This window comes from Cyphomyrmex costatus, unplaced genomic scaffold (genome assembly GCF_001594065.2).
Source record: "Cyphomyrmex costatus isolate MS0001 unplaced genomic scaffold, Ccosl1.0 scaffold75, whole genome shotgun sequence".
Classification (NCBI taxonomy): domain Eukaryota; kingdom Metazoa; phylum Arthropoda; class Insecta; order Hymenoptera; family Formicidae; genus Cyphomyrmex; species Cyphomyrmex costatus.
This window is the reverse complement of record NW_017280322.1, coordinates 187161-213782: the sequence shown is the minus strand read 5'-3', so window position 1 is coordinate 213782 and position 26622 is coordinate 187161. Positions and strand designations below refer to the sequence as shown.

The 26622-nt window shown below is 32.1% G+C and overlaps 4 protein-coding genes across 4 annotated transcripts; 1 reads left to right on the top strand and 3 right to left on the bottom strand.

The window, feature by feature from the left end:
* Positions 1-180: 180 nt before the first annotated feature.
* Positions 181-3515, bottom strand: LOC108780963 (odorant receptor 49a-like). Its single transcript, XM_018548817.1, has 8 exons — positions 3372-3515; positions 3177-3296; positions 2926-3043; positions 2548-2809; positions 1419-1509; positions 1123-1259; positions 917-1049; positions 181-231 (listed from the first exon to the last, which is right to left on the bottom strand). Exons 1-8 carry the CDS (start codon positions 3513-3515, stop codon positions 181-183), a joined length of 1056 nt encoding a protein of 351 aa, XP_018404319.1.
* A 2012-nt stretch (positions 3516-5527) lies between these two features.
* LOC108780964 (putative odorant receptor 85d) lies at positions 5528-7510 on the bottom strand. The gene is made up of 8 exons (XM_018548818.1): positions 7367-7510; positions 7181-7300; positions 6891-7008; positions 6509-6770; positions 6130-6220; positions 5847-5983; positions 5647-5779; positions 5528-5578 (listed from the first exon to the last, which is right to left on the bottom strand). Exons 1-8 carry the CDS (start codon positions 7508-7510, stop codon positions 5528-5530), a joined length of 1056 nt encoding a protein of 351 aa, XP_018404320.1.
* A 1222-nt stretch (positions 7511-8732) lies between these two features.
* Positions 8733-10230, bottom strand: LOC108780834 (odorant receptor 22c). Its single transcript, XM_018548650.1, has 5 exons — positions 9998-10230; positions 9482-9572; positions 9255-9391; positions 8868-9000; positions 8733-8786 (listed from the first exon to the last, which is right to left on the bottom strand). The coding sequence occupies exons 1-5, from the start codon at positions 10228-10230 to the stop codon at positions 8733-8735; spliced, it is 648 nt and encodes a 215-aa protein (XP_018404152.1).
* A 7532-nt stretch (positions 10231-17762) lies between these two features.
* On the top strand, positions 17763-24858 carry Deaf1 (deformed epidermal autoregulatory factor 1). The gene is made up of 4 exons (XM_018548726.1): positions 17763-18195; positions 20229-20720; positions 21019-21474; positions 24376-24858. Exons 1-4 carry the CDS (start codon positions 17929-17931, stop codon positions 24574-24576), a joined length of 1416 nt encoding a protein of 471 aa, XP_018404228.1. The 5' UTR covers positions 17763-17928; the 3' UTR covers positions 24577-24858.
* The last annotated feature ends 1764 nt before the right edge of the window (positions 24859-26622 follow it).

Sequence of the window (26622 nt, the reverse complement as noted above, 5' to 3'; positions counted from 1 at the left end):
CGTAAATATACGCGAGAGTAATAAAAAAATCGCTACAATAGTTATATAATATTATAAACGTAAACATTACTCACGCGCAAATGGTTAACGATTATGTTTTAATGTCACATAAAAATTATATTTTATACTTTCACGGATAAATTGTTTGCAGAACTGATATTTGGATATTGATTGTTATTTTTATTCCAAAGACGAGAGTACGGTAAAGTATGACATTGAAGTTTGCACGATCTTAAAACATGTGATATTGAATAACTTATATACTAGATGATGTATAATATTTATGACAAGCAGGACTTTGTGGGCATATTTAAAATACTTTTATTTGGAAATGATATTTGTGAGACAATTATATCGTGTATTTTGTATTTCAGCGAAGTACATGAAAATATTTTGCATTCTGTATTTTATGGAAGTATATACAAGTATTTATAATTTACATTTGTATTTACATAGTACTATAATATAATGAAAGATTGAATTTATTCGGCTCAAAACTCGATATTTTCACACGAAAAAAGATATATGATGCTGATACAGAATCGCTAATATTTAAGGGTTATGTTGTTGCCAGATGTCCAACCTTACGATATGACATTTTACAGCAGACATAACATACTGGTGGCGCCATCTTTTGTCAAGCGGCAGAAACTTATTTATACTCCTAATATTTTAAATACTAAGATTAATGATTAATGTTATTATTTAAATTACGAAATATATAAAGCTTTCAACCTTTCAATTTTAAATACAAAACACGTAATACTTTCATGTACTTACACCGTTGTATAAAATATAAAATATAAAATCTACTTTTATTACAAAAACTGTATTTTAAATAAAAGAATTTCAAATACATACCCCCAACCCTGACGACAAGTATATTATTTAATTTTTATCATATGTTTAATTTTACCATGGTGAAATTTTCCATTGAGAAAGTATAGATCTTGCCAGCGCTTAAGAAAATAGGTCGAAGACTCTTTTGCATGACAAACAAAAGCATCCTTTGTGACTTGGGAGATGTTTCGTACCAAAGACTTTTATAACTAGAATGCTTCAATGCCATATGATAAACATATTTTAATAAATAAGGTATCATCACAAAAGCATACATCTTACATCTTATTGCGGATTTGAAGACTGTGATCTATTAGCTTTTGTCCTTCGAAGCTGAGGCAGAACAGGTGAATCAATTGGCCAATAACATACATCGCATACCGTATCATTTCTAAAATATCGGCTTGCTGCTGTGTGACCTTCAATATAAACAAAATATTTTAATTCCGCTGACACATACCGTTTCTTCTAATCATATAAAAAGTGTATGTATTATTAACATAATATACGTAGAACACATGTTGAATAAATACTTAACAAAAATAAATATTTGTAATAATATTGGTAAAAATACATACTTGTAACAAGGTAATGCTGATCATTATTGTATTCAGCGCTATTTGTATAGCCAGCGTTAACGAAAACGTATCTTCAATCAGTTGAGCGAATCTAGCAATACAAAAACAGTATATATACAATAATAACACGAAATATATGTATACTCTCTCCCTCTCTCTCTCTCTCTCTCTCTCTCTCTCTCTGTGTGTGTGTGTGTCGCGCGCGCGCGTGTATGTGTAAAGTGAGGATTGGGCTAAACGTTCCACGCGATTATCTCAAAAAGAAGGCGTTTATCGAAAAAATGTTTCAGACAAAAGTTGTTTGACTCGAAGGGGGACATAAGATGGTGCCATCGATTTGACCTTGAATAATCCTCTGAAGGTTACGTGAAGGTCACCCTTAATTTTTTAAATGGAATTATGTAATTTTTTTTAAGTAACGTGATTCCTCTAATTATTTTGCATATAAAAATATTAAGGTAGAGATATAAAAAAACCAAAATCTTCTTTTTGAGATAATCGCGTGGAACGTTTAAAATAGAACACCCTGTATATGTACAACTTCTTTATTTATTTAGTCGTTTCGACTCTTGTTTGAATCATTTTTAGTAATCGCCATAAATAAAATTATAAAATCTTGGAGAACCTTACTGAGTATCATATATAAGTGTCATGTAAGTCATACTGTTGCACATGATTGATTTTAATATGGTATCAAAGTTATATATTGCTGAAGATGACTCGAACGAAAGTCGAAGAGAAACGACTAAGTAGATAAAAAAGTTATACGTATACCTATAGAATTTTCACTGTTTACAGTTTTTTACTCTCATTGGTCCATTCCTTACTTTTTTAATAATTAATTTTTTTATTTTTGACATTTTCAAGAGTGCATACAATTTAATGTTGTTGTTCTTTTATGATTTGTACACACACACTCACTTTAAAGCCTTTCGATGTGTATACACAAAAAACGCAATTCGTTTGTGGTATGTATCATTCATTACTGTATGAGAATGTAAAATTCTCATGGCATCACTATGTTTATATGTCAATCGTTCAAAACGAAATCTGCAAATATATTTGCAACGATATATCCACGTGACATTTGCATCAATTTTTCTAATTCGATAGTTCAATTTGTTTTTACCCGACTAGGGCAAAAATACTGCAGACATGTTCAATGTAAGTTAGAAGCATGCAGTCATGGGTGACTATTCCAGTTATAGCAATTTCCCAAGCCATGATAGCATGTGAAAAGATATAGAAGAAATATTTTCTCTCGTCAACAAAGTAATATCCTGGATATGTTGGCAATATAGGACGAGATTCGTTTAAAGGTAAAACGATATCCAATATTTGTGGTATGAGGGACACAGACATAAACACATACACAGCGAAATAGCAATACACTGCAACACAAAAAAAGCGTTCATCCAAAGATATATAGTTAGATTATAATTTCGAAACCAGAAAATGAAAACAGCCAGAGCGATAAAGACGAAAAGTGTATAGTTTATTCTTATACATGAGTATCCCAAGGAATATCGTCTGCCGTTCTTGGCATACTTTTTCATAATTTCGTATTCTTCTTGTGTTTCCAATTCGTTCCAGTCAACGAATAACTGATCAATGAGAATTTTCATCTATAAGAAGCGTCAACGATAATAATAAAAAACTTAAATATATAAAATTACATTAAAAGATATATATCGTGTACTTATACTCTTGTACAAATAATTCCACATAATGCCACGAGCAACAAATAATTTTACATACTTTACATCGGTTAAAGTAACATGTATATAACTTGACCAATGTTACGGTTGTTAACATATAGGATGTCAAAGTTTCAAAAATACATTGTAAGTTTCCGTTGCATTTAACAAATTTAGCTATCTAGAAATTCAAATAGTATAAAACTCATTATTCCGATATAGTTGTCACTTTTTTATTGAAAACTAATGCGATTACCTGTGGAATAATCATAGAAATCGTGCTCAAAGTCACCAAGATCACACAAAACAATCTCGTTATTGGTCTCTGATAGGGCCACTGGCCGGACAATGATGATACTTTCTTAATGACGTCATAATGGTGACTCCATTTGGCGTTCATTTTGTTGTAGTCACAAAAAGAGGTTCTTTGTTTCTGACTTTGTCTAGGTAATTTATTTCAGACTTTTATTTCACCTGCTTGATGCGAGACGTAGTTTTAAGATCCCGAATAGGTCGATCATGCATAATGCAAATACTATATGTATATCCCTACAATTGAGATTCACCATATTATTGCGGCACATTTCTGCGAATTATGACGCGTACATGGCCTGTACATGGATGCAATAATAGTAGTATTTACTTCTTTGACAGCAAATATAACGTAGAGTGTAGAGGGAACTGCGAGTTCCATTGATATAGAAATTTAGCATGTTACTTGTAAGTTCCCTGCGAATGGAACTTATCAGTTAGTATAGAGTATTTCCTTTCTTCTCGCGGTAGAGTTAATTCTGGAAACAATTTCCTCATTTCGAAGGTAAAAATCTTTATTTAACAATAAATAATATACCTTGATCCATGCCCGGTCAAATGTCGTACGATGCTCGAGCGACATTTGATCTGCGGGCGTGGCGGTGAGATGAGGGGGATAGCGGAAGCGATTCGAAAATCGGCCGAAAGTTGCATATACACTTTATGTATATTCACTTTGTACTGGCACCTTTATTAATAATATATTACTTTTCACGGTAATATATTATTATTAGATAAAAAGGTTTAACTTTTTGAGTATCCTTTTTTGAACATAGCTTGAACTTTTCATTTTTATGATACGATTTTTTCCGATATCACTTACTTTGGGGAAGGGGGAGGGGAGGGGTTGCGGTCGGTCGAAGATGGTGAGTGAAAGGTGAGAGGGGATATTATAGAAAGTTTTAATACGGCCTTAAATGCGAACAGAAAAAAAGAAGAAAGAAAAAGAGAAGAAAAAGAAGAAGAAGAAGGAGACGTTTCTTATAATTTTTCATTAATATCACCACTTTTTGACCGCTTGTATCTCTAGAACGGCTTGACCGATTTAAAATTTTTTTGACTCAAATTACTCGTGACGATGCTGCCTTTTTCAGGACATATAACGTTCGATTCAAAATTTTCTATATTTTAGTAGTTATGCATCACTGAAGAATGGACTTGGTGGCTCGGGATAAGAGATTTGTAGTGTCTTTTAGTTTTTGAACATGGCCGGAGACACTATCGCGTCTCCTGTCTCGACGTGTGTGTGTGTGTGTGTGTGTGTGTGTGTGTATGCGTACGTGCGTGCGTGTGTAAGCGCGCGCGTGCATAAGTGTATGTGTGCGTATATGTATATACAGAAAAAATGTATCCATTCATGTGTGCGCGCACGCGCGCGCGCGCGTGTGTGTGTGTGTGTGTGTGTGTGAATGAATACATTTTTTCTTTTTCGTTTTATAGCAACTGACGTAGGTACAAGAGAGAATGTACAGATTTTACTGTATATATAATTTAGTTTATTCTAAGCAACCTAATAGCAGAGAATTTATTTGCAAATTTTATCTTTGTTTCGAATTAAACTACACAATAAATTACATCCTTTAACGGACTTTGCAGATGTATGGTTATGAGAGAATAGCCTGTTTTACCTTACATTTGCTTTAGCGTAAACATGAGTGTGATTTGTATTTTACATTGAGAAATGATATCGGTAAGTGATCCTATTACATATTCTGTTATGTATAGTAAATATTATATGAGACAGAGTTTTGTCAAATTATTAAACCTTATACAATTATATTCTAGCAATATTCAGATGTCCTATTCTTTTATTTACACAAAACATTTCAGAATTGTGAATATTTTCTTATGATGCAAGTTTTGTTTGATTTCTCAAGTATTAATTATATATTGTTAATACACAAAGATAAGCGCGAGTAATAAAAATTTACACTGTAATAAGTTGTATAATATATTACTGCAGTAAATGATACTCACACGCAAATGGATAACAAACTTGCCTTGATATATATGTTACATAAGAGTTATGATTTTACTGATAAAATAGAATGCAGAATAAATAATATTTAGGCATCGACTATATTGCTTATATGTATATCATTATTCCAAGGACGAAAGTACAGTAAAGTATGATATTGAAGTTTGCACAATCTTAAAACATGAATTAAATAAATTATGCTATTTTACGATAATTACTTAATGTATATTGTAATCTTTACCATAGTGAAGTTTTCCATTGAAAAAATATACATCTTACTAGCGCTTAAGAAAATAGGTTGAAAACTCTTTTGCATGACGAACAGAAGCATCCTTTGCGATTTGGGAGGTGTTTCATACCAAAGACTATTATAACTGCAATGCTCTTCAATGAATTAAATTTCAATAAAATAGTCATCATACATAATATTATTCGTCTTACATTTTATCACGGGTTTGAAGACTGTGATCTATCAACTTTTGCCCCTCAAAACTGAGACAAAACAGATGGATTAATTGACCAATGGCATACATCACATATCTTATCAATTCTAAAATACCGGCTTGCTGCTGCGTGATCTACAATATGAAAAATATATCTGTTTTTTAATTCCTCGCACTTATGCCCTTTTACACAATTTAAAAGAAAATATGGTTATTTGCATTCTAAATATGTGCGAAAAAACACATATTGTATTAGAATCTTGAAATGAATAAACACATACTTGTAACAATGTAATGCTGATCATTATTGTATTTAGCGCTAGTTGTATAGTCAAAGTTAACGAAAACGTATCTCCGATCAATTGAGCAAACCTATATGACAAAAAGTAAGGAATATGATGATGATAATAAAAATCGAAATTTCTCTATCTATTATATATTATATAGATATAATTGACAGATTGTTCACTTTAAAGCCTTTCGGTGCGTATACACGGAGAATGCAATTCGTTTGCAGCACGTGTTGCTTGTATGAGAATGTAAAATTTTCATGGCATTATTGTATATTAGTCGTTCAAACCGAAATCTGCAAATATAATTAATTGCAATGATATATGCGTATGGCGTCAAATTTGCTAAATAAGACTATGTTGCTTTTACCCTACTAAAGCGAAAATACTGCAGACGTGTTCGATGTAAATTAAGAGCATACAATCGTGGGAGAGTATCACAGTCACAGCAATTTCCCAAGCCATAATAGCATGTGAGAAAATATAGAAGAAATATTTTTTTTCATCAACAAAATAATATCCTGGATATATCGGCAGTATAGGACGAGATTCATTCAGAGGTAAAACAACATCCAACACTTGCGGTATGAGAGATAGGGATATAAATACAAACACACCAGAATAATAATACACTACAACATATAGATAAAGCGTTCGCCTAACAATTGATACCTAAATTGTAATTTCGTAAACAATAAATGTAAGCAAGAAATATGCATAAAGATGGAAATCGCATGATTCATTATTCTTACATGAGTATCCCAAAGAATATCGCATGCTGTTCTTGGCATATCTCTCCATAATTTCATGTTCTTCTGATGTCTCCAATTCGTTCCAATCAACGAATAATTGATCAATGAGGACTTTCATCTAGGGGTGCATGCCACCGATTAATAATACTCTTTATTTCATAATCTAATAATACGCTCTAACAATACAACACAAATACATACAACATACAACGCACATATATATACTTATATGATTTAAGATATTCTCTCGAGTATGAACGTTTATATAAGAAATTAATAATTTCACGTACTTTACATCGGTTAAAATAACACGTATACAACTTCACCAGTGTTATAGTTGTCAACATATAGGATGTCATAGTTTCAAAGATGCATTGTAAGTTTCCGTTGCATCTAACAAATTTAGCTATCTAGAAAGTAAAACTCATTATTTCTTTAACTGTTATTTAATTTTTATTGAAAACTGCGACGATTACCTGTGGAATAATCATAGAAATCGTGTTCAAAGTCATCAAGATCGTACAGAATAATCTCGTTATTGGTTTCTGATAGGGCCACTGGCCGGATAATGATGATACTTTCTTAGTAAGACCATAATAGTGATTCCAGTTGGCGTTCATAGTTTTCGTGATAGTCTTTCGTTTCCGACTTTGTCTAGATAACTCATTTCTCAGACTTTTATTATTTTACCCAAGACTCCCTTCGTACGAGAAATGGTTTGAGATCCTGAACAGGTCATGCATAATGTAAACGCTATATACCTACAATTGGATTTCCTCATAGCTATTGCGACACTTCCGCGAATAAATGACGCCTAACTTGTCGAACATATGGAGGATAGTAGTACGTACTTATTCTTTTGACACTAAATGTAATGTAGACAGAGGTGAAACCCTATTGATAGGCGTATCACTTACAAGATATACTTATGTTAGCAAGTTTTTTCAAATGGAATTTATCGATTAACGGAGTACTTTTTTCACTTGCGTTAGTTCTGAAACCAATCTCCTCATTTAGGAAGTAAAATTTATAGTACTATACATGTTTCATAATGATACTCTTATCTTAATCGGTGGTGTAGTTCTAAAAAGAAAGAACCCTGGCGCGGATGCTTTGAACATACGGTTGCCAAAGTTTCCAAATCGCACCAATTCGTACCAAACTGAACGAAATACCAAAAAAAAATGCAATCCCGTCGTGAGATTCGCCGATGGATTAGTCAAAATTACGATATTATCAAAACGTAACAATTTTGTGAATTGCAATGTCGCACAACTATATAGATATATATATATATATATATATATATATATATGCTCGATTCGAGCATTACAAGAGATTTTGTTTCTTTTTCTTTATTATATAATATATTAGAGCTTGATCCTGTTTCTCATGGATTTGAAAATTACATAAATACGTGTACACAGTATACATATGTACAGCATTATGGCAGGATAGGAGTGAATATATAGTTGTGCGATCGAAATCAATTGATCCGCAAATCGATCCTTTCAGATAAAGTTTATATATACTATATATTGTAATTGGACGCTTTGGTTTAGCTATTCTATTACCATGCTGTCATGTCGAAATTCAGGTTTTAATAAATATTGCCACTGCATTTAGTAAAATTTAACATACAATATAAATTCTCTAGACAAGTATATTATATAAACATTACGTTAGCATATGCGGTTAACAAAAGTAAATATATTGTAATAAAAGTATTAAAAATACACACCACACACACACACACACACACACACACACACACACACACACACACACACAAAATATACATTATCATTGTTGTCATCGTTCAATTGCTGGGTAGGAAGTAAGTTATTGATGAAAGGACGCGAGTACCGTAAAGTACGACATCGAGGTTTGTAGAACCTAAGGTAAGAAAGATATTATTCATTCAATATTATTAAAAATGTTCCGAAAGAACATTTGCGACAATTTTTATTGTTTTACCATAGTGAAGCTCTGTAGAGAGAAAATGTAAACTTTTCCGGCGCTTAAGAAACTCGGATGAAGACTTTTCATCATCACTAGCATGATTATCTTTTGAAATTTCACGGATGCTTTATACCAGAAACTGTTATACCTGCGATATTTTTAAGATACACGAAATACCTAGGTAAAAAAACAGCTGCGTTCGTTTTTCACGCTCACGTACTGTAAGCTTCAACCTATCATTATTGCTCGATACTTGTAGAAAAAAGATAGAAAATGATGTTACAGCGCGTAAGCGTGAGAAACGAACGGCAGTCAACGTATCATATATATATACTTAATTGTATCTATATGAGTCACATATATTGTTTAAATGAATCGAAAGTAAGTAAAATATCATCTTACATCTTATTACGTGTCTGAAGGCTGTGATCTATCAACCTTTGTCCTTCGAAGCAAAGAAAAAACAAATGAATCAGTTGGCCAACAATATAGAACATGTACCTTGTTGCTTCTAAGATATCGCTTTTATCCTGCGTAATCTGTAGTATAAGAAATACATACCATATACATATTTGAATTCTTTGTAGAATGTCGCTCTCGGTTTAAAAAAATGTAATAATCAGACGTACTTGCAGCAAAGTAATGCTCATCCCTATTGTTACTATTAGTATCTGCACAGCAAAAGGTATGGTAAATGTATCTTCGAGAAGTTGTGCATATCTGTGATAAATGAAAAATTTCAATCGTAAAGAATTTATTTACCGTGTGAGCATACACATACATACACACGCGCACGCACATTTACGTACGTCTATGCAAATGTGCATGTTACGTTTCGTATTACTTATTTTTACTATTTACATCGTACACTCACTCTAAAGCTTCGCGGTGTTTACGTACGAGGAATGCAACTCTCTTGGAATACGTTATAGTATCGTTAGGGGTTCTCGATGATACAATTTCCATTTTATTTTTACAATCGTGAAACAAGTGTTCATAATGAAATCTGTAAATAGTTTGCGTAATATCGACACGCCATTTAATTTCAAAAGTGTCTCTATTATTACAAGATATATATATATATATATATAACATGCTATAAGGCAGTTTTGTTTGCTTGTGTCATATGTAAATAATTTTCTTACCCAGTTATAGCAAATTTGCTACAAACATGTTCGACATACGTTACAAACAAGCAATCGTGGGCAATTATACCGGCTATAACAATTTCCCAGGCCACAATGGCATGCCAGAATATTTGAAAAAAATGTTCTCGGATATCTACAAAGTAGTATCCTCGATATGGCGGTAATACGGGACGGGATTCGTTGAGAGGCAATATGATATCGAGAGTATGCGGTACAAGGGACATTGACATGAACACAATTATCGCTGTGAAGCAATATACTGCAATGTATGTACTGTATTAGCGAAATTAATACTTATGAAAAACACGACTTGTGTAAACGTATATATACATATGTATATGTATATAAACACACTCCACACACAATATATACACACACACACATATATATATATATGTATATACATGTATAGTATACATTATGCGCCCTTCGAAACCAAGCAATTTTTATTTGATACTTTTCCTTCTATCATTAAGGGGATCCTTAAGACATCTTACACACAGACGATTACGTGTCGTGACACATCAATATCTTACTCACGCACACCACACATATACACGTAGATTTTTGTATCGTAATTATGTTTTAATTAGACATCTAAATCTAATTTTAAGAACTCCACGCTGTTTCTTCATACAAACTACATGCCTATGGACTACTATTTCTTAAGTATACAGATTGCGCAGCTTTTATATAAAACAAACAATGTAAAAGCAAATGAGAGTCAAAAGTAAAAACGAGAAATATCATCTTAACGTTGATATATTCATATGAAATGTTAAACACGCTACATTAATATAATATATAAGAACATAAACTAAATAATCGTGAAATTAATCGAATTTAAATAAAATATATTTGTTTTATATAAAAGTTGCGCAATTTGTACTTAAGAAATAGTAGTTCACGTAGTTTGCATGAAGAAACAGCGTGGAGTTCTTAGAATTAGACTTGGACACTTTATCGCGACGAATTTACGATACGAAAATTGACAGATAATGCAACTGCGTGCATCACTGCTGCGTGAGATATTAATGTGGTAGTATATAAAAGATATGTCGATGTGTTGTAAAAAACAGCGACATCTGGCGATTTTGTTAGAGTTCGAACTTTGCTTAAGGATTCCCTAAAAATAAGCTATAGTTATTCAGATGACCTGTTTTAAATGCCTCATCCTGTATACATATACATTTATATATATATCACATATTTTTTATATTTATATATATGTGTGTGTGTGTGTGTTTGTGTGTGTGTCGCGAATCTAAATCAATCATTTATCAATTTTATCTCACCGGAATATATCAAAGAAAATCGTCTGCCATTTGCAGCGTAGGACTTCATTATTTCGTATTCTTCATAAGAATTTAATTCCTTCCAATCGTAAAGCAAGTGTTGAGTAAGATTTTTAATCTATTAAAGAGCACCGTATTAAAATTTGTCTTATGTTTAAGTATACAAAATTTATAAAAAAGAACAAAAAAGTATATCTATTTCTTTTTACTGTTTATTAAATTTCTAATTAATGTCTAATTTTCTAATTTGAACATATTATATTTACTGAAGTACTCCTAATACTCGATACGCAAGTTAAAAAACGTACTGTATGAATGTTGAATTGGAAGGTATACATCTTCAGTAAAGCCACAAATGATAATAAATACGCTGTCATTGCCTGAAAAGTGCAATGCAAGTTTCGTTTGCACATAAATTGATATGCTATCTGTAAAAAAAGTATCGATTATGTAAAATTTTCCTAACAAACTCTTTTGTCGGCAATTACCTCGCTGACAAAAGAGTAAGTTACTCAACAAAATCTAAGGAAAACTTTCAAATCTGCTAAAAATTGGGCAATATACAAAACACGGTAACTCGGTGAAAAATCATCGCAGACAAAAAATTAAAAAAGCATTTTAAAGGTTGAAATCTCTACTTTCGAAATCTATAATTGAAATATGTTGTTAATATGGCTCAATAAATTTAAAACTAATAAAAGAAACAAAGCTACAAGCCAGTAAATTTGTTAAAATCTTTTAATAGCTGTGATATACTATTAACGACTCGGCGGCGTCGCATCGAGACCGCTCACGCGCCGCGGACGCGCCTTCAGAGCTTCATTCTAATAAAGTTTTCACTATCAATAACAGTACGGATGAAAATAAAAAAATTCCTCGTTTAAGATTGGCCGAATATTTTCGTTTTTTTATTCGTACTGATTGGACGATTAGTTTGTGAGAAAAGAAATCGTAAAGGTAGTCATTTTTCAAGCTTTGATATTTTTTATCTCGAAAACTATTGATTTTATCAAAAAAGTCTGAGAAACAAAAAATGTTTATTTTGATCCAATTAAGCTTACAGAATTTTTTCGAAATTTTTGTTCAAAGTTTAGACTTTTTAAACAAAAAAATGTTTATAACTTTTTAATGACCACTTAAACAAATAAAGTGTATATAGATGCTTTTTCTCAGAATAATATGAGGAATCGAATCCAATCATTTTTAGACACTAGAACTTTGATCGATCGGTTAATGAACGCAAAATGGGGGTGAACCGCTCGCCTAAAAGTGATCACTTTTTTTTCAACGCGTCCAATAATTCGGTGAAAAAAAATCGTACAACATTCAATAAAAAAGCAAATTAAACGTGAAGATTTCACTCTTTCGGCTGCTGTGCATTTTCGTGTAATTTTTACTTCACGCCATAGACCTTTGTAAAGTTTGTGAAAAATTTTTAGATTTGACGGATATCCATTTGTGTCTATATAACTCCGTAAAGTATCGCGGTCACATTAAAATTTCAATTATAGATTTCGAAAGTACAGATTTCAACCTTTAAAATTCTTTTTTAATTGTTTATCTGCGATGATTTTTCACCGAGTTACGGTGTTCTGAATATTGTCCAATTTTTAGCGTGTCCGAAAGTGTTATCTAGATTTTGTTGAGTAGTGTATAATCACACAGTACAATATTATATTGCCAATTACCTGTGGTATCAGTATAGTTAACAAGATTATAGTTAACAAGGCGATACGAAATATTCTTGTTTTTGGCTTTAAATATGGCCACATACCAGTAAAAGATGATATTTTATAAACGATATTATAATAATGACTGCAAATAGATTCCATAGCTTTCGAAGAAACTTTGCGCTCCGTACTGCTCGTATATTAGTTGTGTTGTCCTCTCTCCTGTGTCACGATCAACAAATTGAGAGAATTGCTATTACGGACCTGACCTATCTCTCTCTTTCTCTTATAATGAAACTTTATCATACATACTATTATACTTGCCAATCCGTACTAAATAATTTTTTGTATGTCGCATCTCACGATGACTGACACGTATGTACATTTTGTGGTAAGAGTGGTCTGACGAAACGTTTATTCTTTTGACACTATAATTGCAAGTTTTCTAACCATCTAACTGATGATATCGGTTTCCCAAGTTCCCTCCTTCCAAGTATACAATACATCAATTACAGAAAAAATAATACGATAAAATATTGATTTCAGTTGTTTCGTAAGGTAACGTGTATAAGCGAGTAAAAAATGAAAAGGTCAAGCCATGTTCAAAAAAAGATCCTCAAAAATGTAAACCTTTTTATCTAATATATTACTATAAAAAGTAACTAATATATTATTATTAGATAAAAAGGTTTAAATTTTTGAGGATCTTTTTTGGAATATGGCTTAACCTTTTCATTTTTATGATATAATTTTTTTTTTAGGATACCACTTACTTTTTAGAATACAGATATATCAAAAATATATTTAAAAAATGATTTAAAAAGATATTATATAACGAAAGAGTGAAATTTCGTGAAAGAGACGGGCGGTGGGGAGAAAGGGGAGGGGGAGGGGGTGAAAGTTTGTGGGTCAAGGGGGTGAAGTGTAGTGGGTCAAAGTTGGTGGAGGTGACATGTGTACATGACTGCGGACAAAGAAGGAGGAGGAGAAGGAGAAGAAGTTATTTCATTTCTCATGAAAATCATCACTTTTTGACCGCTTGTATGTCCAGGAACGGCTTGATCGATTTTAAATTTTTTTAGCTCAAATTACTCATGCCGTCTTTCAGGATATATTACGTGCGATTTAAAATTTTTTATATTTTAGTAGTTATGAATCCCTCAAAAATGGACTTTGATGATGGCTCGGGATAAGAGACTTGTGTATAGTGTACCTTTTATTAATTTTTTAATTTAAATTAAGTAATAGTTTTTTGAACATGGTAGAAGACACTATACCGCGTCTCCTGATAATCTCTCGAGAAAAGAATTTACGTCGCGCGAGATCTGCATTCAATAATATGTCGTTGTTCAAACGGAAAGGCTTTATTTAACCATATTTTGATAACATCGATAATACAAATCAAACTTTATTTTTCGAATATCTCATTTAAATAATGTAAAAAACATATACCGAGGTATATATAATTTTTATAATATACAGTCTTTTGTGTTGTATCTATTACAAGTATTTATTAAATATTTATTAGATAATTTTTTCATTACACACTAGTTGCAGACTGTCAATAATTACGCTTCCGTTTTTGGAGATCAAAACATTTTTGAAAATTACTAATTTTTATAATATACAAAGTTGCATATATATCGGTTGATTTATATATGTATATTGATGAACTTTTACAAACATTTGCGAACATTTACGATGCGAACTAAACATTTCTGTTTTCTTTTTTTTCTCAAACTCCAACAAACCTTCTCATCTTTTTATTTTTGAAGGTTGCATCAAAGAGAAACTTATAAGCTGAAAGTGGACATCTCGGAGATCCCGAAACCGGAGCTCGAAGTGGATATCTCAGACGATCAATCAACATTGATCGTTCATCTTTGTATAATCTGCATAGGTATAATTTTATGCAGCGAAGCTTTGTGGGCGAAATTTCCCCACTCTGCGAAAAAACGTTCAAAGTTCGATATTGATTTGGGGTGTGTTGGGGTGCGTTCCGAATTAAGCATTAAGAGCGTATGACGATATTATATTTTATCTTTTTTTATTTTCTTCAACAAGTCTTGTCTGGTATAGATGTTATACCTTCAGAATGAGGAAGGAAAGATGCCACAAAAAAGATACTAGATTACGACTTGCAGCAGTGAGTCTTGAAAGATCGCTCAATCGCGACCGAAGCGGACGCTTCGGCTCAAATGTTGCATTAATTATATGTTTTTGTAAAGCAGGGGGACCCGGCGTTAAACGTGCCTTGCAATACTATTTGTGACGAGATCTGGCTGTATTGTCTCCTTTTGTGTTATGGAGGCAAGAGTCATATGCAAAGAGAAAAAAGATCTGCAGCAGTTGGTGCAAGAGAACGTGTTTATAATTAATAAAGGAAAATTGGAACTAACGGAAAAGAGCAATACAGAAATTTGTAGCAATGTTGAGGAAATGAAAATTTAAGTATACAGTTTGCAGGAATTCTTTTCAACGATAATGTTATATATATGTATAATTTTAATATTTGTTTATTAAAACACATTTTTGTAATATTTTAATAATAATTAAAATAATTATATAAAAAAATGTGTGTATATATATATGTACTCTCTCATATTTATAATACATAGTGTTATTTAATGTCTTACAATTTTATTACAAAATTATATTTTACTTTTGATATAAATTATATATTAGAGAAGAAAATGGTGAATTAGTAGACAGAGAGATATGGATGAGGCAAATGCGTTGCACTGCGAGTTAAAGAGCGGAATACTGAAATTGAAAGAATGCGTACTGAATTGTCTTCTTTAAACACTCAGCTTCAAATTGCTATTACAGCCAAGTGCTAAACTTTTGGTTGATAGAGAGCAAGGTATCTAAGATTTGGCAAAAAAGAGAGCTAGAAAATACTAATAAAAATTATTGAAGAGTGTACAACAAGGTAAATTACATGTCTAATTATGTGACATGTTTGCTTACTGGTCGTATATCTAATTATTTCTCTTATATTACTGGATATGTATTCCATTTATTATAATATTTGTTATAAATTTACAGAGAAATTGAACTAAGCTGTAGAGCAATTGCCATCTGCAATAACTGTAACCAGTCGAATATTACGAAAAGTTCAAGTCTGACTTAGAAAAAATAGTATGTAATAGAGAAAATATAAAATAGAAAAATATTTTTAGTAAAAAATGATTCTTTGTCAATTCTAAATATTTACAGCTAACGTTTTATCATAATTTTTGTTGTTATCATTATTTAAAGGTATAATATTATTAGCACAATATTGGTACAATCTAGCACAATTTTAAAAATTGAAGGAAATTGAAAGTGGGAAAGCTGACTTAAAAAAAAATCGTTTTTTTTCCCGATTTTTATATACATTTTCATATTATGTTTTTAATCTTCTGACACATAATATATTATAATATAAATCTAGCACAATTCATCACAATTCTCAAAATAGGTTAATTCTAAAACTGTAAGAAAATTAACTTTATGTAGAGTAGAATATAGAGGTATTGTGTTGTGTGATCATTGTTTATTCTATCAAAATATTTCATCGACATATGAATATTTTGTGTAAAACATCCTCCAGATGTTGGCGATCACTTTGGCCAAGATTTCCTCGTCATCATAGTGATACCTATATACATATACTCGATTTTTCTTTAAAATTGTGATTTTAATGTATCGTCCGATCACTTTAATAAATATATATAATCGCATATCAATTGTCGATAATGACAACACTCTACAATTACCTCCAGTCTTCTTTCATACCGACGAAATTTGCTCAAGAAGAACGGTCTCTGTAATATTTCATTGCTCGAGTTACCGACGGAACGCTCATTTCATTTTCTTTATGCAGAAATAAAATTTCCTTCTCCAGAATAAAAGGAAAAACATAAATAAATGCGGAAAAGTACAAACCGTACAATATGAAAATCTCCCAAAAATTGTAAATTATAGTTTTCTGTTACCATGTAGGTTTTCTTTCTTCACAATAAGGCGAATTTTGGCGTACCTCTCAACCAAAAGTAACCGCGACTAAAGCTATCTTCGTTTTCAGGGATCAGAAGACAAAGATAGCCTCAACCACGGTTGCTTTTGGTTGCTATACCAGAGGCACGCCAAAATTCGCCTATATAAACGAATGCAAACATACATCCAAATAAAAAAATACTTTCCCGTATTTGACTAATTTATAAGAGTATCATATGAGACCTTCAAATTATGATTTTAAAGCTTACAAGAGAAACGGCGTGAAAAAATATGATTGAAACATCCTCCTATACATATGTATATAATACAGCATACGATACAGATTTATATAGGTATTTGTTTTTGAAAATCTGAAATAGAAAAATTTATCTATTCTTAAGCAACGTAACATAAGCTGTAAAATTAATTACTACTGGGGCAGTCCTGAAAATCTACAGTTTACGTTACGTGGACTGTATGTATAAATTTTCAGCAGGGACTGCATTGTGACACAGACCAGAATTTTGGAACACAACGATATATACATGTAAAATAATACAGAGAGAAACGTACAAGTATATATATGATACAATATATAGGCGCAAGGATCGAAGAATGATGCCTTTGAAGATTCTCGTCTAATAGAAGTGAATACTTGGAAGAGTAGCCAAGTAGCGTGTACGTCGTGTCGTTAGTCGGTTACGCAGTGCGTACCCCGCGCCGCTAAGCTCGCTAAGTCTGGTAAACGTGCGCCGATAGCATTGCGCAAACGAACGAGGAACGAGCGAACAGTGATCAGCGCTCGGTGTCCTCGGTGACAAATCTCGGTGAGATATCCGCATCACGGTGCTATGCTACGGAAGTGTGCGGTGGCGACTGTCAGCGACTGCGGATAGGGTGCTCCGTAAGGAGTGCGAGAACGAGAAGCGAGAACTGGCGAAGAGGCGCGGAGACGAGGCGAGACGAGACGAGAACAGCCGAAATGGAGGAGAGTCAAACATCGGAAAGTGTCGCCGTGCTACCGGACATGTCCGAACCGTTGACGAGCGAGACCGAGGAGGCGGCTACGCTAACGAGTGAGCACGAGGCACATCCTGTCGCGGTTACGGCGAGCGTCACTACGGTATCGGGTGTCCCGGGTGTACCTGGAGTCGGCGTACCAGTCTCTCTTCCTGTGGGCTCCATCATCGGCGTTGCGAACTCGACCAATGGCACGACTTTCAACGTCATCACCTCGGATCAACTGCAGGTGCGTCAGCTATCGTCCATATATAGAGCTCTCGACTCGAGAGAATGCGGCGAGTATACTCTTTTTCAGAATTTTTCAGAATACTTGAATAATATATATGCTTGTATTTTTATTCTCTTTCTGAAATAATATTATGATGCAACTCATCATATTTTAAGACTGTACTCAAGACTTAATTCTTAAATAGAATCGATCTACACAGTAGAACAAAGGTCGCAGGTGACTATATAAGAACTAACCTAACCTATTTTAATTGTACATAATAGGTTGCAGGATGTAGCAAGTTGGGTGGATCTGTTATAATCTGAAATACGTTTCTGATCTGCGATTGCGTTATGCGTGCTACTATCTAGTTTTATGAACGCATTCTGTACGTTCCATTTATATGTACTTGTAATGATTGCAACGCTTGCCCGTATTATTTCATCCTTCCTGTTATCAAACAAGAACGAGACACACACGTGGCGTTGCGAATATTAAGTAGAACGCACTTATAAATATCAACATCCAAAGAATTTAATTTTTCCAGACGTGTTTTTTTCCCCTTCTGATGCTAAGGTTAATTCTACAATGTGCTTTTTGTTTCCTGTTGTTTGTCTTTTTGATGAAGAAGGCAAGAGACAGACAACAAGAAACAAAAAGCACATTGTAGAATTAGCCCAAGTATACCATTACCGTGCATGATACTGTAACGCGTCTTCATTAATTTATAGCAATGTAAGGAGGCGTTTGAAGCATATTTATATCTGGCGTCCTGTCTGGCCAACCATCCATCCTGTCTACAAATAGTGAAAAAAGTTGATACAAAACGATTCTATCATAATTTGTATCGTTTTCTATGGCCGATATATTTATAGTCTGTTTCTTTTATTTTAAGACTATTTTAAGTATGTTTCTTAATATACGAATTACAGCTTTCTGATTGGCTTGCGACATCTTAAGACAACCTTAAATATAAAAATCGACTACGAATACTGTCTATAAGTTTATAACACTTTCTATCATCGACTTCACGAACATCATGATTGATCGGATATGAATCTTATTATATATTGATTTTATCGGTTTCTACAAGATTTGTACAATTCGAGTTCTATAAGATTCATTCAAATCAATGAATTTACTAACCAGATTCCAGATATTTAAAACTATTGTGAACTTTTCTCTTTGGATTGTTCTTTATCGATCTTTTTTTTTTTTTTTACCAGGGTCTGTTTAATTTGTTGACAAACTTTGCATAAGAGTTTTAACCTTGATTATACAAGTATAGACCGCTGGTAGCTAATTTCACCCTGGTTGTTAAACGGTTGCGAACACTATTAACCAAAAACTAAAAGTTCGAGCTTTTATTACGATATAAGAATCAACATTCCTGTTTAAACTTGTTGATATGGCCACTTATTGTTACAACGTGGAAAGTTATAATAGTACGCGCTATAAAAATAAAGCACAATGTTCGGATAAAACCATACATTTTTTTAGGTACATGAGAAATTAATGTAAAAATTAGTTACAATTCTTCTATTTACATAATTATACACATATAATTTACATATATATGTATAATGTAAGAACTATTCATAAATAAAATATTAATAAATAATAATACACGAAAATCGTTATACCGATAATATAAACGTAATTAATAAAAAAGAAATAAAAATTTTCGTGTTTTTTTTTTTTTTTCCCCCAAAAGTAGCAGTAGTTTTACTTCCTTGGAGTGAGATTTCATTCGAATTTAAAGAGTAAAGATACAATTTGGTTAAGACAAATAATCTTATGTAATTTAAATGACAACAGTAATTAAAGATGTAATCTAAGAACTTACGACTTGTCCTTTGATGTAAGATCAATTTGACAACAAGCAATGTCTAATTTCTTAAGTTTATTTAGCTATAAAATCTCTTTATTAAATGCATGATATACATTTAATAATTGGATTTTATCGCAAAATTCAGATAAGTATATACTGGTTTTTCAAATTAAATCACACATTTAAAATTGTATATACTTGACATATTTTTCATTTCTAGCTGCCAGGTTCGGGACAGTTCAAGCAGATGCTATGTGTCGATAACGGATTTATTTGCGAACCACGTCATGACAAAGATTCGGATCCTCTACGTTGGAATGGTGAGCTGAAAGCGACCCATATAGTGATTCAGAACAGCACGGATGAAACGGAATCAGAGCAGATACATGTATCCGCGCCCAATTCTCAACCGATATATAACTGGTCAGATTCGGCAAATTTAGCAGTGCTACCTATCAGATGTAAAAACACAAATGCCGAGTTGCACAAGAATAGATTCGGATCTGGCGGTAGGGGACGATGTATCAAACTCGGTTCGGATTGGTACACACCTAGCGAGTTTGAGGCCCTTTGCGGTAGAGCATCTAGCAAAGATTGGAAACGAAGTATTCGATTTGGCGGAAGAAGTTTGCAGACTCTTATTGATGAACAAATTTTAAAGCCTCATGCTACTTCTTGCACTTGCGCGGCCTGTTGTGATGACGAAAGTGCGGTAAGCAGATTACTCGCGTTCCAATATTTTATACGTTTCAATATATGGAGAGGGATTCGATAGTCCACATCGCCAACTGGCTAATTTTTAATATAAACATTTCTGATTAATTATACAGTGAAAAAGCTCTAGACTTTAGCCGACGTGAGTGGATGTGTACTGTATGAGACCATTTCTAATATATGACATTGATATACGTATATGCTCGATATAAAATTTTATATATACATACATATATATATATATATATATAGTAATAAGATTAAATAAAAATTTCCGTTTAAATTAATCTATTCAGACAGGACCAGTTCGCCTATTCACTCCGTACAAACGACGGAAAAGACCTAAGGATTCATCAGATGGAGAGGCTCCCTCACGTAAGCACAAAATCGAGAATTCACGAGATGGTAGTAATAACGATGAGAGTGGCGACGAGGTTGTTGTGCCTGACAAAGAGGTTTGGCCGCAGTTTGTTTCTACTGATGGATTAGTTGTACAGCAATCCCAGGAACAGGATACAGTGCAAAATGCGCATCAAACAGAAAACAGTCAAGATGAAGTTTTTAAAAAATTGGATGAAATGTCGAACAAAATGATAAAGTTGGCTTATGAATTTAGACGTGTTTTGGAAGAAGCGAAGGAGTTAAACAGGCAGCAGAGAAGAGAGCAGGCATTGGTTGCGCAACTTGGAGGAAGAGCAGATGTTATTGAAACTGTTGGACTACAACCAGCATCCGATTCGCATAATAAGAAGGTAAATAGTAAAACCATTTACAGAAAAAAAATGTTTATTTATATTCTATTTTTATTATATTATATTATATTTTTTGTATTACGAATACCTTTTCTCATAAATATAATTAGAAGAATTCAAACTCTTATATAAGTATAGATAAAGTTAGGTTAAATTTTCAATGTTGGTGTTACAAAATTTCTACATGGACCATCCAGACTTTCTACAGTTTATCTGAAAAATAGATGCTACATATAAATAATAGTGATATGTAATTATTATTGTTAGTCATAATAAACCATTTATATGACTGCGCGTCGATTATTTTCAGACTCGCAATACTTTAAATATAATAATAATAATTTTATAAATTAAATTGATTATTAATTCGCGTTACTACTAGCATTTTAAATCTGTATAGAACTTATTGCGAAAAGTATAACCTCAGCCAAGATTCGAATCTGGTAATCTCCCAACTTTTCGAAGCGGGTGTCTTAGCCAATTTGACCACTGAGGCATGTGGTAATATTTATCGTAATAATTAATATGTATAGAAAAAATATGCATTGAGAGAGAAAAAGTCAAGTGTACAGAAACAATAAGTTATAACAAGATTATTATAAATTAACTAAGAGAAGTGCTAACTATGGTAAAAGTTAAATGTGTTGAAATTGTGTATATATATATATATATGTATTTTAAATGTATATTTCACAGATACCTATATGGCTGCGCAACGATTGTTTCGTAGTTGATCGTATATTTAAAATAAACATATTTAAAATAAATGTGTTTAAAAAATTAAAAAAAAGTAAAATAAAAAATAAAAGTAGAAATATTATTCCAACATCTTTAACTATGAGTACTTCTTTTACTTAAGATGATTTACTTATATAGTGTTCTTTTGTTTTGATTCATTAATTTTCTATTTATCAAGTAGGAGAAAGGAAGGTAAGATAAATTGCTAATTTATCTAAGATAATAACAGATGATGAGCCGATCTGAATTCATTAAATGCATTAGATAATAACAAATAATTTCTTGTAGTTTTATTTCAATATGTCCACACAAAAGAAAATAATATAATAAGAAATATGTTTTAGATACAATTATTATATAACTGTTGTTAGTTGTTTATAAGAAATAACATAATTATAGTAAATACTTTCATTATTTTAATAAAAAAAATTACATAAAGGGCGAATCAAACATTTATAATGCTAAATCGAATCTTTGACAATGTATATTCGAACATGAATCAAATTGAATTATATTTCCCCGGGTTTACATTAAAAAAAGTTAACAAAGGAAAAAAATTATGCTAAAAAGATAAATAATTTTCAATTTTTTCAACAACAGGTACTTATACCAAAAAATAAACATTACAAAAGTGCGCGTATTAAAAAAAATGAATATCTTATTTTTTCTAAATACGAGAAGCACTACTTGACGGTCAAAGTTAAATGTTGAAGTAAAATTATATATGAAGTAAAATTATATAATTTTTGTTCTTGTGTGACCTGGGAGGTTTATTAAGTTTAATTTGAAAAATAATTTATTTGAGCGGATATTAATTTAATTTAAAATTATATATACATATATATGTACAAATATTTTTCTGAATGAATTTATCTCAGAAATATGATTACGTGCCGTAACTATCAGACTTTCAACGCAATCTATCTGAAATATTAATAATTATCCCAAATATAAGTATATACAACTTAAAAATCCTTAAAAAGAATTTGTTGCGAAAAATATTACCTCGGCGGGGAAGTCGACTTACATTTACAAATAGTTTACACTTTTATTACTTAATTTTTTATGAAGTGAAATAAGTTTCATGCTGCAATAATATTATCCTTAAATTTTGGGAATACATTTTGTATTTAAAGTTTGGCGAAAGCGGAAAAGAAAATTTTAGTGTAGTTTAGCAGTAGAAAACATTCATGACTACGTTTGTACATATCCGAATATACGCGGAAATCGCTTAGATGTATAATACAAATATGATTGACATTTTCAATGGATCCTTATCAATTCAAACAATTAAATTTTCGATATATGATCATTTTAGTCGTAACCATAATTATTCTTGTATGTTAATTGATGGTACTTTTTAGCAGAAGGAATAAAAGTATAATAATACCATTATTAATTCACCGTTACATTTTATAATAATTTTATAATAATGATTTGATAATGATTTATAATTTTTTACGACTGTTACCGTTGCGTTGATAATTAACAAAACGCTGAGGTTCTGTTAAAGCAGAGATCAGCAGAGATGCCAGATTCTGACCAATTCTCATTCACACTACCAGTCTACAGAGCGTGATGGGAATGGGTGGGGATAGCTGTCGATAGCTATAACTATAGGGATGAGTCCATGTGATCCATTATAGGTCGACTGTTTCGACTAGTTTTGGGTGGTAGAGGTTATATATAATTTACTGTCTTATCTCAAGCGCCTCGCGGCTGCTTCGAATGCAATTGAATCTATGAAATGTTCTCTCGATGTGGATCCGGGGACATAATTTCCAGTGTAACTCGGATCTGAATCAATTTTGAATGTATAGCACAACAGTAACCATAGTAGAAAAACTACAGATTCGCTATTCAAATGGACGCTGGACAAATAAAAAAAATTATTAAAAATTAAAGATGGCACACCATATGTAATTGTGTACTATCAAGTATTGTATAATGTAATTAATTATATGATGATTTTTATATAATGATTAAAATAAAATTATTCGTATACCTTTAAAGCAACAACTGTAGGAAAAATACAGATTTACTATTTCAATGGACACAAGTCAAAATTATATATTTAAATATAAATGCAATGAGATTACAATAAAAAATAATATGTACAATATCAAATACAAAATAAAGAAATATGCGTGTAATAAATTTCAGTGTGCCAACTGTAATAGAGAAGCGTTTGCAGAATGCTCTTTATGCAGACGCACGCCGTATTGTTCCACGTTTTGTCAGCGTAAAGACTGGGGTAGCCACCAAATAGAATGTGTGAGGGGTGCGGCCGAAACTGTGATGCTCATAGTCGAAAGCGGTAATGGAGACACGAGCACTCTTCCAACGACAGCAACGGATCAATAGCTAGTGTTTCTCACACCGATTCATCAAAGGAATGCAGAAAATGAACAATCTGAAGATGTGGAAACGTTGAAATTCAAGGAAGAAACGTATCAGATTTGAAAAATTTATCTTGTACAAGAATAACCTGTGCACACTTGCATGTACATGTGTAATAGATAAATATTTTATGTTTATATGTAATACGTAGTATAATAATGTACGGTACACGTGCGGGCTACGTTCGGTTTGGACACTTCTGTTCTTATTTTACGTTTAATGAACGATAAAAACAGAGCGATGATTATAAGTACATAAGAGTACATAAGATAGTACGATAAGTACATAAGAGTCCAAATCGAACGTTGTGTGTGTGTGCGTGCGTATGTGTGTAAGCGTACACCCAGTACTCATAATTATCATCAGGTTCTGAAATACGCAGTTGACAAAAACAGATAAGAAGGGGACAATAAGAATCCCTTGTAAAGGTGCATAATCATATTCGATTGTACAATGCTAAATTTATATTAATATAAAATTACATTGATTATTATACAACAGTTCATTTGAACCAATTAAATGTCTTGATTCAAACATGGCCTTCTTGACTAATAATCAAAAATTAAAAAAATAGCAAAGTCTTATTAATCATTCACCTGATGTCAAGTAAAATAAAATGTCACACGTATATAAAACTAAAATAAAATAAATAATGTGAATAAATGTAGAACTGAAGATACAAAATTTTTACTTTAAGAGTTGAAAAATAAAAAATACTTTTATATGATTGTAATTCAGCCTATTGAAGTGCTACTCATCACGACACATGATATATGTTATCTGATGATTATGTAACGTCCATCATTGTTTAAAAGGTTGTTTTATTTTGTTTATGTATTCGATTATTTTTTATAATTTTATGACTACGCGGTTACAGTCTTGTAACCTGTGTAGCGATTCAGAATTTTTTTTTAGTCCCTAATTTTATCCCTGGTTCCAATTTACTTGATACGAATATTTATTTCATCATTATTATATATTTGACTATGAATCTCTGCTCAGAGTATCTCTGCTTCAAGAAATTAAATTGTAAATGTTAGACTTCTAATGTCGTAAAAATTCTTAAGGCCTTGACACATAGTAAAACTCAAGCAGTAAGCGAATTGACCAATTGCAGTAGAGATTGCAAGACCATAACGTAAACAGTAGCGAATCCAACATGAAGACTGGATCCACAACCTCGCTTTAAGAGGCCCTAAGCCGTAAAACATAAGAAATCGACCAATTATACTTGAATGCGAGAAAAATAATCTACTGTGATTGATCAATTTCTTACGGTTTTACAGCTTAGGCTCGTTTCTTAAAGCGAGATTGTGGACCCAGCCGTTGGATTCCTTACTGCTTGAGTCTTAAGTCTTTAAGTTTTTTATGTGCCAAGGCTTTTAATCTTTACACACACTTTTTATATTTTATTAATGTATATGCTTCTAGACTTATTGATGCTATATATTGTCTTTGCATATGCATTTTATTTACCTAATTTTGTGTGCAAAGATGTAATAAGATTTCTTTCGATTAAAAGTGATGGGTGACTGAAAAAGAACACTGTTTCACATCAAATTATGAATGATAGATAAGTAACATTGTTGAAAAATTATATTTTCTATAAACTCTAAGTAGTCATATGTCCGTATTCATAGTCAGACTTTATATGTATTTAAGGCTTCTTTAAGTTGATCTTTAGATACTCTGTAGCTAATAAAATAAAATATAATTAAGGCTTTTTTAAATTCGTCTTCAGATGCTTCGTAGAGCATGTTTACTGTAAATACGGATAATAATGACATAATGCTAAAAATTGAAAAAATTTTGGTAAATATTCAGAAAAGGAGAGCCTCCGATGACCTTGACATATGTTGTTGCAAGGTCGGACCCCGAATGACCTCCAAGTTTTAGGTGGCGGTCGCTGTCCGTTAAAAAGTTACAAACCACAAGTTTCAAAAATTACGTTTTATTTCTGTTATACAGCGCGACTTCCACGCAAAGCGACTTTCATCCCCCCCCCCCCCC